The 13383-nt window shown below is 36.8% G+C and overlaps 2 protein-coding genes and 1 long non-coding RNA gene across 4 annotated transcripts in view; 2 read left to right on the top strand and 1 right to left on the bottom strand.

Moving 5' to 3' along the window:
• The first annotated feature begins 116 nt into the window (after positions 1 to 116).
• LOC122637779 (integrator complex subunit 7) lies at positions 117 to 4672 on the top strand. Of its 2 annotated transcripts, XM_043830135.1 has the most exons (14): positions 117 to 442; positions 639 to 734; positions 882 to 1201; positions 1275 to 1499; positions 1578 to 1827; positions 1908 to 1981; positions 2060 to 2205; positions 2283 to 2628; positions 2694 to 2953; positions 3050 to 3250; positions 3333 to 3426; positions 3544 to 3647; positions 3731 to 4226; positions 4302 to 4672. In XM_043830135.1, coding segments are annotated over exons 1-14 (2889 nt in total). In that variant the 5' UTR covers positions 117 to 441; the 3' UTR covers positions 4578 to 4672. The 2 variants fall into 2 exon arrangements, with proteins under 2 accessions (XP_043686070.1, XP_043686071.1); XM_043830136.1 differs by lacking the exon at positions 117 to 442 and having other exon boundaries at positions 458 to 734.
• Positions 4262 to 13383, bottom strand: part of LOC122637794 — a 20698-nt gene continuing 11576 nt past the window's right edge. The window contains exon 3 of the long non-coding RNA XR_006329300.1: positions 4262 to 4554. This is a non-coding gene — a long non-coding RNA (uncharacterized LOC122637794). The remainder of the gene's footprint in view (positions 4555 to 13383) is intronic.
• LOC122637784 (lachesin-like) overlaps positions 4807 to 13383 on the top strand; it is a 20637-nt gene continuing 12060 nt past the window's right edge. Inside the window, exon 1 of the mRNA XM_043830147.1 lies at positions 4807 to 5161. The gene's annotated coding sequence lies outside the window, so the exon portion shown is untranslated. The remainder of the gene's footprint in view (positions 5162 to 13383) is intronic.

The following is a 13383-nucleotide window of genomic DNA, read 5'->3' as shown; positions in this document are numbered from 1 at the left end:
GCGATATGAACTTTCGATATACGACAATTCGATCCAATCATAAGCAACACAAAGTATTATCAATACAAAACGATTTTCTTATTTAATTAATATTTCATAACAAAATAAAAATATCATTCTGTGTCTTATAATCTGATCTTTAAATTAAACAATTTTTTCAAGTTTCGATCCTTCTTACAGTGTATTTCTCACACATAAATAAAAAATTCTATGTGTTGGATCTTTTTCTATATGGATGTGTTTGTGCGAGTGTGTGGATGAAAATTATTATAAGAAATTTCAATGATGTCTTTGCTAATGAAATATTAACTATCTTGTTAATTAAAGTTTGAGTTATAGTAGTATATATATATATATATATATATAGTGTTAAAGGAGGAGCTTTCTTTTAAAGCATTGCTACTTTAAAGATACAAGACGAACAAAAATTGATAAAAAATAAGTATGTACATATACCTGCAGCTAAGTATATATATGTGTGTGTATATATATATATATATGCACATATAAATAAGACTTTTTCATATATATGACCATTTACGATATAATACAGTAGTAAACATGTGGAATAGCATAGCATAAGTAGTTAAGAAGCCGGTTAAGTAAATCATTCTGTAATAAATTATTTTTATATTTAGTGAATATGATAGGAATGAGAATGAACGCATTTAATGATACTGGACTTGGAGAACCCGAACAAGATGCTAATAGTGCACTTATCGAACTAGACAAAGGTACACATTTCTAACCTTAAAATATTGTGATAGAAGTTTAGTCTCATTTATATAAACAAACGTGTTGGATTAAGTTTCCATGTAAAACATTGTCACATAGCATGAGCAAATTAAATAAAAAAAACCAATGTGTTTTATTTTTTTCAGGTTTACGATCTAACAAAATAGGTGAACAATGCGAAGCAATAGTTCGGTTTCCTCGATTATTTGAAAAGTATCCATTTCCTATATTGATAAATTCATCTTTGTTGAAACTAGCAGAAGTATTTCGCATGGGTACTAATTTTTTAAGAGTTTGGGTTCTTAGAGTATGTCAACAAAGTGAAAAACATTTAGATAAGATATTAAACGTGGATGAGTTTGTCAGACGTATCTACAGTGTAATTCATTCAAACGATCCTGTTGCTAGAGCTCTTACTTTACGTACTTTAGGTAGTGTTGCAGGTATAATACCTGAAAGGCAACAGGTAATATTTCTCATATAATCTATTTTCTTATATAGAGTTTCTTTTATTGAATTATCGTGTTATTTATTCGAAGGTTCATCATAGTATAAGGAGATCTTTGGATTCTCATGATTCGGTCGAAGTGGAAGCTGCTATATACGCTGCTCAAATGTTTGCAGCACAATCTAAATTATTTGCTGTATCCATGTGCAGCAAAATTTCTGATATGATAAGAGGTCAAGCAACGCCAGCTTCTATGAAGTTACAACTTATACCTATTCTGCAATACATGCACCATGACACATTCACGGCATCCATGGTATTACAAACGTGTAAAGTTCGTTAGTTACACAAACGTGATGTATAGATTATTCATTGAAATTTATACTTATTAAAGGTAAATGAATTATGTATGGAACTTCTCGCTAGTTATCCAGCGGTTGAATTTGTGAGAGTAACGCTGAGCGCATTAAGCACTTTAGCCTCCGCTACATTGATAGATATTCCAGAACAAGTTGTACTACTCTTACGATATCTTCAAGATGATCCAAGGTTATCTATTAAACGTCATGCTTTACATTTACTCCATTCTCTTGCAAGACGTGGTGCACATTTATGGCCGCAAGGTGCTCTTAATAATTTGATTGGTACGTTTTCTCAGTGTTTTTCTCATTAACATACCTTGTTATTCTTTATTTAATTTTGTAATACATTCATATACATTTAGAAAGTACTACAAAATTATTACAAGACGGTACCGGAAATACAGATCTGTTGATTCGCACATTAGATGTAATAGAGGTAGAGTACTGTTTTCAATATAATCGATATTATATGTTTGTATGTGCAAATAATGATTAAAGTACTGTTTAAATATAGGTACTAAGTCAAAGCGCTATTACATGCGACGCCAATATGGACGAAGGAAGCCCACTTTTATCTCTTTGCGTGAATGCTTGCTATTCTCCAGATCCATTTGTTGCTGTCAAAGCTGTAACTATACTCGCAAGAGTTGTATGTTATTGGTATGAAGAGAAAAATTATTTAAATGTCAAGTTAAATCACAGTTCAGTAAAATTATTTTACTTTACTTGATTGACAGCTACGAAGAGGGATTACCTACGTACGCCACTCAAGATCTTGTATCTTGTCTGGAATCATTGATTATATTATTAGCTTTAGATGACAAGCATTTGCATCAACTAAAAGCTTGTTTACGTTCAACGGTAAAACTATGTCACGCACAGCCGAGTCATTGTTCTGTTTTTGTCGATGCTATTGGATCTACGCTTATTAGCACTAGTGCAGAGAATGGACAAAGTGAGAAACAAGCGGTTGCATTATGCGAAGCTTTGGGAGCGATTGGAAGTTTAGGAGAAAATATACTACTTCCTCTTTTACCGGACGTATTAATAAAACTTAAACAAACTTCGCATATGCATACTAAGGTTTGTAAATTTTATTGATAATCATTAACTTATCATACCTTTATTTTGTCCACTTGTTGTTGTAGGTAATGTTATGCACATTGCTTTTCCAAATGATAGCAGGTGGATACGAGTGGAATTCCGAGTGTTTAAAAGCTATAGAAGAAACGACGAAAAGTGTGGATGGCTGGGCTAAGTATCGAATCGCGAGAGGTGCTGCTAGATACGGTCATCATGCAGTTGCAACGCAAATATTTAAGAGTTTAAAGGAAGCCGTTGCATCCGAACAACTTCACTTTTGGTTATCGGGATTGGAATTGGTTACCAAAGCAGAAAGCTTTCTCATGTAAGTAACTGCATTTAATAATGGCATATACTGAGTTTACAATAAACTATATGTTTCTTTTTCATCCGTTTTTGATTATATATTGAAATTATAAAGGGACAATGTCGACATCATTGATAGCTTAAAAAAAGTGGACATAGTTGAAAAATTAAACGCGGCAATCGCACACTATGCAAGTGCTTGCGCGTCATTAAAAGCCGCTAGTACACCTTTGCGTAGTCTACAATTTGCCAGTGAATATGCAAAATTACGTTGCGAATTTTTACAAGCTGCGGTACAACTTTTACATTCCTGCAGGTAAGTTAAAATTTTTTTAATAAATTATGATCGTTTGGTAATAATTACGTTTGCATCTAATAAATATATTTTTCTTTTTCAGATCGTTATGTACCGCTCCACCACCTGCTATCGCGTGCACAGTAGTTCTTGCGACGAAAGATGATCTTCAGCGATACGGCCGTGTAACGCAACAGGTATACACAACTTAAAAAAAAAATATATATATATATATACATAGAATGTACGACCGAAGAACATTATCTGTAATAGATGAATTTAATCATTCTGATTTAAATTTAAATATCATACAGCTAAGAAAATCCGTCCAAGAATTAAAAATGTGTGCTGAGAATTATCAGAAATTATATCAATCTGCTTTCGATGCGGATCCTGGTTCCTTGGCGAATATCAGAGCGTATCCTTCGAATATGAATATATTAGTAGAAAGAATAATATTCAATCTTGTGATAATATTTGCCTTAACAAATATTTGTATAGTTTACAAGAAATGTGTTGTTTAATGGGAAATAGCGTAGAAAGAGTTTGCGGAGGTTCTACCATATGTATGTATCAACAGAACGAAGTGAATTTTGATTTTGGAGGAACCGTAGAAATGCGTCAGTTAGCTCGTTATTGTACGGAATTGCGTCGTCTTGCACCACCATGGGTTGGAGAAGGAAAAGTGGGTGGTATCAGTCACGTAAGAGTCGGCTGTATAATTTCGCAAGTTATGTTACTTGGTGCTGGAAACATGAGGCTACCAATTCCACGTTACTTCTTCCAAGCTTTGCAAGCTACGAGCGTTAAACTTTCGGTTTCACCGCAACCTCGAGTACTGGGTGAACCAGTTTCCGTACCTCAGGGTAGTCAACTAGCATTAAAGGTCGAAGGTGTGTTGAGGCATGGTCGACGTGCATCGTTATATCGTTCGGTATCAGCTGTGTGCATTTCTATATCCACTACACCTCCCTCCAAGATCAATTTGGATCAAAAGGTAAATGAAGGAACAAAAAAATTACAAAGAAAGAATCGTATAAAAGAATTCTTTATATAAAGTTTCTATGTACAGGATACAAACATGAACGAGTTGCATCAAACGGTAACACCCCATCGCGATTTCTTCGCCTGCGAATTTTTACTTTCCCTTGGAAGCGTGGCGGCCTCGGCCGTAGGATGTGCGAGTACATCGACTAATACCGGCAATTCGACGACCGGTGGTGGTCAATATCAAGTAACTGCAAGTGCTAGCATACTCGACAAAGATGGTAACGTTTGGAAATGCGGACCACGTTCTACCCTTCAAGTGCGAGTACACGAAGAACCTATGAAGAGAAAATTACCTTAATGATATTTTTAATCATTTATAAGTAAAAAAGTAAATTATGTAATATTTACAATTTGTATACTTTGCAATACGATTTTAATTACGTAACACTATAAGGATGTTACTCTTTACATCCCCATCTAAGTCATCGATAATCCTGTAATTTTGTCCGAATGATTTTTTCTTCATTTTTTTCTTTTTATTCTTACTTTGAAAAAAAAAAAAAAAAAAAAAAGAAAAATTCGCATGCGCGCGTTAGAGTCGCGCGAAGAGCGTGCCAATGCAAAAGATAGCTTGTACTTTAACGGATCGCATGATATTCATTGTGTGGCGAGAGAGTAGACAAGTAGTCAGAGTCGGCGTGCGAGTAGAAGAGCGTCGAGGGAGGACCATAAAAGGGAGATCGCGAGGGTGCACGGCGCACAGTCGCGCATCGTCTGCCCGCCTGAACGTTGCGTGTTCAATCTTCGAGAAATCGTTGAACGAATCGTTGAAGAAGTATTCGTCGAAAGGAGAGAAGCAACAATTATGTATTCCGAGATAATCGCTCCAAGATAATTGCCTCGTCTATTGTATTATTGAACTTCGTCACGCGTTTGCGTGCGGTGAGTAAAACTTTTGCAAATGATTTTTTTTTTTTTTTTAATGTCATTGTTATTTAAATTTTATTTTAATATCGTCACACACGCGTACACGGTTCACATGATAGATAATACACCTGCCGCAAAATTTTGTCCATATTACAAACGAATATCATAAGTTATATTTTCATTGAATTTCCACGCGAGCGATGATTGTTTTTAATTGCAACGACTTCCTCTTAACGAATAATTATTTATAATCGTTGTAACGAAAGAAAGTTTGTAAAGAAAATTTGTATTAACATATAAATTAACGATTAATGCAAATATAATCGACGAAAATCATTGAGCTTGTATTCGATATTTAGTTACTAGTTATTACGAGCATCGGTTACTTCTAATTCCAGTTTACAATTAGTTTTGCATGTATTATTAGAAAAGCCCTTATATTCCTTAAAAAGATACGAGAAGACTCACAGGGGCTTAATGTACAATGACTGTACCGAGACTACTACTGTGGCACTAAGCGTTGCGGTTTAAGCTGTTCTACAATATATGCAATGCGATTCGAACTGTTCTTCCAAAGAGTAGTTGTGCCAAATGGTTCACGAACTAATGCTCAAAATTCGAGTACTTCGATGTTAGAGCGATGGTTAGGCACACGTGTGCGCGCGAAAAAAAAAAAATTATCAAAAAAGACTTTCTCTTTTAATATTCTATTTTTTCCCCTTTTTTCTTTTTTATTTTTTCTCTCGACAAAGATTATAAGTTTTTCAATCGAAAATTTTTCAAGAATTTGTAACGTAAAAAATGTTGGAATAGTTTCCCTTCTACTCCTTCTCACTCCTTCATATAAGAAATCTCTTTTATTCCACTAAAATTCATTTCGTTACCCCGTCACTTTTATTCGATTTGATAAAATTGAAAGGGAATAACACAAAGTACGGTTCGGTTTCTCTAAGATTCTCATGCATAGAAAATCATATCGGCTTCGTATATACGCACAATTGCAGATATATTATTTCTTTCTGCTCGATCGAACTGCTGAGAGGACTTGAAGGAAAAGCACCCTTATGCTATATATTTACAATTCCTATGTAACGTGGTACTAAAGTGAATTTTCTACGATCGTAAAAGTGAGTCAAGCATTTTATTCTATTAATTACTTTACATATTTCTTATTTATACATACATATATATATATATATGTATAAAAAAAAATAAATAAAAAAAAAGTATTTATAACTCGTATATAGTCCTTGCTTGTATATGATTGATATTCGAAGGACGATAAAATCTCCGGGTCTTTTAGAAAATTCAATCGATTAATCTTTCCCCGAGCTTTGTTCACGAAACATTCGATTTTGCAGTCATGCGTTATTTGCTCTTTTCGTTTATCGTTCTTCGTTCGTCACAGTTTATTGGTCATCTATCAGAACTGTTATTCGCGTTGCTAATTAATATTGAAAATATTACGTTTAATCGAGACGACATAAAGTTCATTCTTCAAATTATATCAGATTTTCTTTCCCCATATAAACGAATATATATATATATATATATATATATATATATATTCTCTCTATTTCCTTCTTCTTTTTTTTCTTTCCATCGTTGATAAGAAATAAACAACAATTTTTCATCGAAGTATCGAAATTGACATTTTATCGTCAAGGATTGCTTTCACGTTCGCGCATGATCACCCATGAAAGTTCGAATTAAGCGCGGCTAATACGTTGGCACGTCTCTCGAAGGGGGTGTGAGAGTAAACGGGTTGGTGAGTTGAGAGGGTGAAGAAGAGAGAGAGATAGATAGATAGATAGATAGATAGATATACATATATATATACATGTAGGGAGAGAGAAAGAGAGGGAATGTTTGCTCGAAGCGACGAAAGTGAACGGCAGAAATAATGGACGACGGGTTCGGGAGTAGAGTGGCTTTGCGCTCCGTACAGGCATTTGTTTGAAAGCGACGGTAACGTGCACTGGTAATAAACATGCCGAGCTAGCGGATTGACTGATGATACCATCCACACCGTCGGATGTTATTGGTTGTTCACGGCCAACCGTTGAGCAGTTAGCACCGAGACGATGTCAGATATATATATATAGATATATATATATAGATATACAATATATCGACGTCGAGCGAACGATAATCGTTCGTCCGTTTCCTTTCTCTTTGTCTACATTTACTGTTAAAATTGCTTGATTGCGAGAGAAGGAAGATTTCAGGAATATAATTGGTTATCGTACTTCCTTTTCTAAATGGATCTTAATACCTTTGTTAAGATACAATAGTACGATCCTATTATAGTCACGATTTTCAATAGACATTTTGCAAAGGATTATGGATCATAAAGGATCACTAATTTTCATATAAATTTTCTAAGATAGATAAATTTTTCATTCCAAAATTTTCTAGCAACTTTTTACGAAAAGTCTAGAATAGAAAGAGATCGCTAGATTGAGATAGATAGATAGATAGATAGATAGATAGATAGATAGATAAATAGATAGATAGATACATACATACATACAAAGAGAGAAAGAGAAAAAGAAAGAGAGAGAAAGTAGTGTGATGAAGAAGTAGATTTCGAGGAAACGCGACGCGGAACGATTCCCTCGGGCGCGATCGTCATTATCATAATTTTTTCTCAATGTCGCCTAACGAACGCGACACCGAATGCGTAGAAGATGCGCTATGCGTGCCAAGAGAGACAAGAGCGTAGAGTAAAATAGTTGTGAGCGAGTAGACGGGTGTGGGGATTGGGTAGGGGTGAGTATAGGTAGGGTGTCTGTAGGGGGTGGGATTTGGAACCGAGAGGTGGCTTCCATAGTATATCTCTGTGTGTATGTGTATATATGTGCGCGCACCTCAGCCCGCGGGGTGCAACTTAATGAGCTTCCTGTGTTGGTTCCGCTTTTAGCGCGTAACTTGGCGTCCCTCTTGCACTGCCTGCTTCCCAATCCTCTTCCTCTCTCTCTCTCTCTCTCTCTCTCTTTCTCACTCATTCTCTCTCTCTCTTTCTCTATCTATACGATCTTCCATAGAAAGACTCTTTCCTCCTTCGGCAACTCGGCAACGATCTGCCAAGCAACGGCAACGATTTGTGCACGCGTTTCGCGAACGCTTGAAAACGATCCCCTTCTGTATGGCCTCTGAAAGACTTGTCAAAGCTAGACAGAAATTAGTCGAGATGCGTCAACGTTCTGACGTCTTCAACGTTCTCTCTTTCGTATTCGACCTATGCTCAAGATATATGTGCACGAGCCATCTACGTACGTTCGCTTTTGCGAACTACGATAGTTGTATCAGAAGGAGCTCCGCAATACATTTTGCACCGTATTAAGTTATAGGAATACGTTCTCGTATTCTGAAGCACCGCGAGAGATATAGAGTTTAATAGTGAATCTTTACGAGAGTTTAAGAGAGATGAGAAAATCTAAGGATCATCTATCTTGATAAACTCGTTCAAATCGAAGAAGAAAAAGATAAACGGAAGAAACGGAGAAATGCGTACTTTCGAGAAAGAAAGTGAGAAGAAAACGCGAAAACAAAAAGATGAACGAAGAGAGCTTTTAGGATTTCCAAGGAAGAAAAGATGAGAGAGAAAGGCCGCGCTCATTAAACTTTATTAATCACACCGGAGTGTTCTTCTTCAGCGGGGTAACGCTGCCTTTTTATTTCGCTTCTAATTCCACGAGAGCGAATCTCCCATCGACTCGTCGACGTCAACGTCGACATCAACGACGACGACGACGACGACGACGACGACGACGACGACGACGACGACGCTGCTCGGGCATGATTTCATCGGCTCGTATTTCTGTCGGATCATGTGACAAACACACACCTATAAGTTGACACACACAGATGGACGTACTCGCGCACACAATACGATCGCATACTTCACGTCCTGAATCCCTCGACACTGCTCTTTTCACCGAGTGGCGAAACGAGGATTTTGCGGTCTTGTAGAAGTGCTGCTCTCCCTGGAAATGTGCTAAGTTATCGCCGTTTAAGCCTCTTTACGAATCTACCCCCTTTTTTCTTTTTTTTTTCTCTCTTCCTTTTCTTTCTCTTCTTCGTCATCATCCGCTTTATCTATCTTTTATCACCTCGATACTACTCACTTTACTTCCTTCCTTCCTTCCTTCCTTCTTTCCTGCTCTTCTCTTTTGTTTTCCCATCTTTCATCCCCGACCTACCCCCGATCTACCCCCTGATCTACCCTCTACCCTTTTCTCCACTTCCTCTCTTTCTCATACCACCCTTCCTTCACGTTCAACCACTGACCCGATTACTTCTTCGCCATCTGATTCCTAATCATCGAATACAGACATCGTACTCTTCTCCCGAAGGATTAACTGTTACTGCCAAGGATTCTTGTTCCCGACCATTTCTGTAACGCGCATCCTCGATTAGAACACGCCATTCCTACAGCTATTATTCCATTTCGTGGTAAGCTAATTGGATTATACGATTGCCAAACTAACGCACGAATCAGTATACTTCGATAAATCGGAGTACGATTGATAATGTTCTCTCTCTCTCTCTCTATCTATCCATTTATCTATCTATCTATCTATTTATCTTCTTTGAAGAATCCTCTCCCTTCGTATTCATTAAGAAATCGTTAAAGAAAAATTTCGTTTTCACGTCTACATCGCGAAATCGTTCGAGGAGTTAACCCACCTCCTCGCTCACTACGAGAGTACGTATATACACCGATCATGATTCGAAACTCTTTTATCCTTTCTCTTTCCTTCCTATCCCGCTTCCCATTCTTTTCCCCGCGATAAATTTCGGGAAACTCAATATTTGATTTGATAGCGGATTTATGGAGATTCTCCAAAGTCAAATATTTACTCGCACGAATATCTGGACGTTCGATGCCTGGACGAAAAAAATCACTGGGATATATTTATAGATAGGTATGTATATTATAATGATCGGGGTAAAGGAAAAAAAAAAAAAAAAAAAAAAAAAGAAATAGAAAATAAAAAGTAATAAGAATAATAAAAAAAAAAGATAAAAGGATAAACGAGTTTGTTTGTTTTAAACGACGACTCGACATTCTCCTCCTTTCGATAAAGGACCTTCGAAATCTTGGAAATTTCTCATCGTTCACATCGTTCTAACGATTTATGGAATTTATGAATATTATTGCAAAGTTCCTTTGACTTTAAAACGTACTTGGTATTTATGAAATATGAAAGGGAATAGAGACGTCTCGAAGAAAGGAACGAATGAATGAACGAACGAACTAACGAAGGAACTAACGTAAGAGAGGATACTGCTTGTATTGCTATTACTACTACTACTACTACTACTGCTGCTGCTGCTGCTGCTGCTGCTACTACTGCTGCTACTAACACTAATACTACTACTATTACTAGCCAAAGAGCAACCCCGATCGTTCCCGTTTTGAACGTTGTGCCAACTTTACAGACAGTTTCAACCACAATCCTTAAGTTTCATCGTAGCTCGGACGAGCCGAGAAGCGAACCCTAACTGTGAGTCGTTACTTCTGTCAGAATACGTCCATCGGTCATCGGCATTCTATCGCTATTTTGAATCCATTTTCCTGTGCTTCTTCGTCATGCTCGTGGTTTAAGAGACATATAGAAATGGATGATACTTGCTCGAGGTTTGACGCCGAACTTCAAGGAGTTTGAGTTCGTCAAACTTTACTTCCCGTAGGATTTCAAGCGTAAAGAGAGAAAGAGAGAGAGAGAGAGAGAGAGAGGCCATGGGATGAGTCTCTTTTCAATTAATTTCAATCCACTTGAAAACACAATCAGATATCAAAGACTTGATTTTCCCCGTTACCGAAATAGATGTATAAATGATTTAAAAGAAAAAGAAAAACAGAAAGAAAGAGAAAAATATATATACATGAAAAGTATTAGTGGACTTTTACTTCTTCTCTAGTGTAATCTCTCGCGTTGGACACACACAACTACATTGAGAAAGAATTTAGAAAAGATCTATTCAAAGTATTTCCATTACGAATTAGTCTCGAAAGCTTCTCGGGTGCTTTCTCTCCACATAGAACTCGACTGGAAGTGACTTCTACAGAAGTTACGATGTTCTCGACATTCATTTCTCGTTTCTACTTTGAATTCTCGGTCGAATTTTTTCTTTTTTTCTTTTTTTCTTTCTTCCTTTCTTTTTCTTTTTTCTTTTTTTTCTAATTTCTCGACGTTACGAGGCGATTAAAAAAGTCATGTAAAACGTTATGTTTCCACACTTTGGTGGCATAAGTAATTGAGTTTCGATTCAAAAGTTTAAGAGAGAAAGAGAGAGAGAGAGAGAGAGAGAGAGAGCATACGATAAGATGAATTCTATCGAAACTTTGGAAAGTCGTTACTTTTATCGGTTGCTGACTTTCGGCTCATCGATAGTCAATCGCTATTTCGCCGCACTCTCCGTTACGTTAACGAGAGGCGCATAGACCCTCAACGTAATACGAGATAGGGATAGATAGATAGAGAGAAAGAGAGAGAGAGAGAGAGAGGGTTGGAAAACGGAAGGGCGATAAGAACGAACGGCCGAGAGGGTGCTTGCACTTTCCGAGATCACTCGAAGTGTATACGAATGAATATACATATACAGAATGAAGGAAAAAGTTTCTCTTCGAAGAGTGAAATTTTACGAAATGTGAAAACTTTTTTCTATATATATATATATATATATGTATGTATGTATATAATAAAAAGAGAGAGATGTATGTGTTTGTGTGTATGTATATATGTGTATATATATATCCATCGATCCATCTATCTCTTTCCTTGCTAAACGATACATATCGAGGCGTCATTTTTGATATAAGAGAGCAGAAAAATCGAATATTCTTATTCTTTCTCTTTCTCTCTTTCTTTTTCTCTTTCAACAGAACTAGCATGCGATAGGATTATGATCGATCGATGGAAAAGCGTCTATCCTTGAAACGAATCGGACAATAATTTCGAGCAACGTGTTGCACTTAAAAGTTCTCCTCAATATTTTACCATATATATTTTATTTTATTATACATATGTATATGTGTATATATATATATACTTGCCCTTCCAAATACATATACATACATATATGTGGAATTTGTTTGTAAAATCAATTTAATGCTTTCGATTCGAGCGGCAAAGAAGATATTTGGATCCTTGAAACACCCGAGGTACGTATTAAAGGTAGATCAATGATCAAAGGAAATTCGAATGCCTATAAGGGATCCCCGATGGTATTTAGCTCGTGGCGTACCAAACGCGCCGCATAAGCTACACTAATCGGACCTTCTGATAACGCGACACACAATATACATAGATGCCATCTATCGAAGTACTCCTTGAACTCGAATCGAATCGGTTCTATGCTTGTGTAATGTCAAGTATCGTTATCGTTTCGTTTGCTTTGAGAAGTGTGTCGTATATCGTATCCTATAGTAAGTATCGCATTCGTATATATCGTATATCGTATCGTGTAAAAAAGTTTCTTTCCCCTTTCTCCCGTTTCCACAGTTTTCTTTTCTTTTCTTTTCTTTTTTTTTCAAAACGCAAATGTGCAAGAGCGTGAAAGTTAAAAGGGTAGAAAGCGTTGTGTTCGTTATAGGAGAGATTTAAGATTTTGAATATTTACAAGGACTCGAAGGCTTGTTCCTGGCAAACGCAAAAACGACGTAAGATTCGCGAGTAAATCCGTCGAGAAGCGATTAGCCAAATGCAAAGGAGGTGCTTCGACGACTACGAGTATTCTCTTTCTTTAGCTTTGCCAAAAGAGGCAGGTGGAAGTGTCGTATTTGTTTAAGTGCACGCGAAAGAATCACCTGGGAGATGTAAGAAGCGAGGGAAAGTGAATGAGAAAAATACGAGTAAAAAGTGAAATAGAGAAAACTCGTAAGTAATAGTAGCAAAGCAAGCAAGCAAAGCAAGCAAACAAGCAAAGCAAGCAAGCAAGCAAGCAAGCAAGCAAGCAAGGAAACAAGCAAGCAAGAAAGCAAGCAAGCTGGGTAAAATGAACGGATATATGATGCCGCGGAGTAACTTTTATTTCCTCTCAAGCTACAGGAGAGTCAGAAGAGCGAAAGAAGAAAAAGGAGTCTTTGGGTTTGCGAGTGATCCAAGGGAAAAGAGCTTCGTAGCAAGAGCAAGAGAAGGGGTACCTTCCAACCCCTTCGAGTTCCTTCGAGCGAGTGAGCGTAGAGATAGATAGAGAGAGAGAGAGAGAGAGAGAGAGAGAGAGAG

The sequence above is a fragment of the Vespula pensylvanica genome, chromosome 2 (assembly GCF_014466175.1).
Source record: "Vespula pensylvanica isolate Volc-1 chromosome 2, ASM1446617v1, whole genome shotgun sequence".
Classification (NCBI taxonomy): domain Eukaryota; kingdom Metazoa; phylum Arthropoda; class Insecta; order Hymenoptera; family Vespidae; genus Vespula; species Vespula pensylvanica.
Note: the sequence above shows the minus strand (reverse complement) of the source record. Positions and strands in the feature narration are given on the sequence as shown.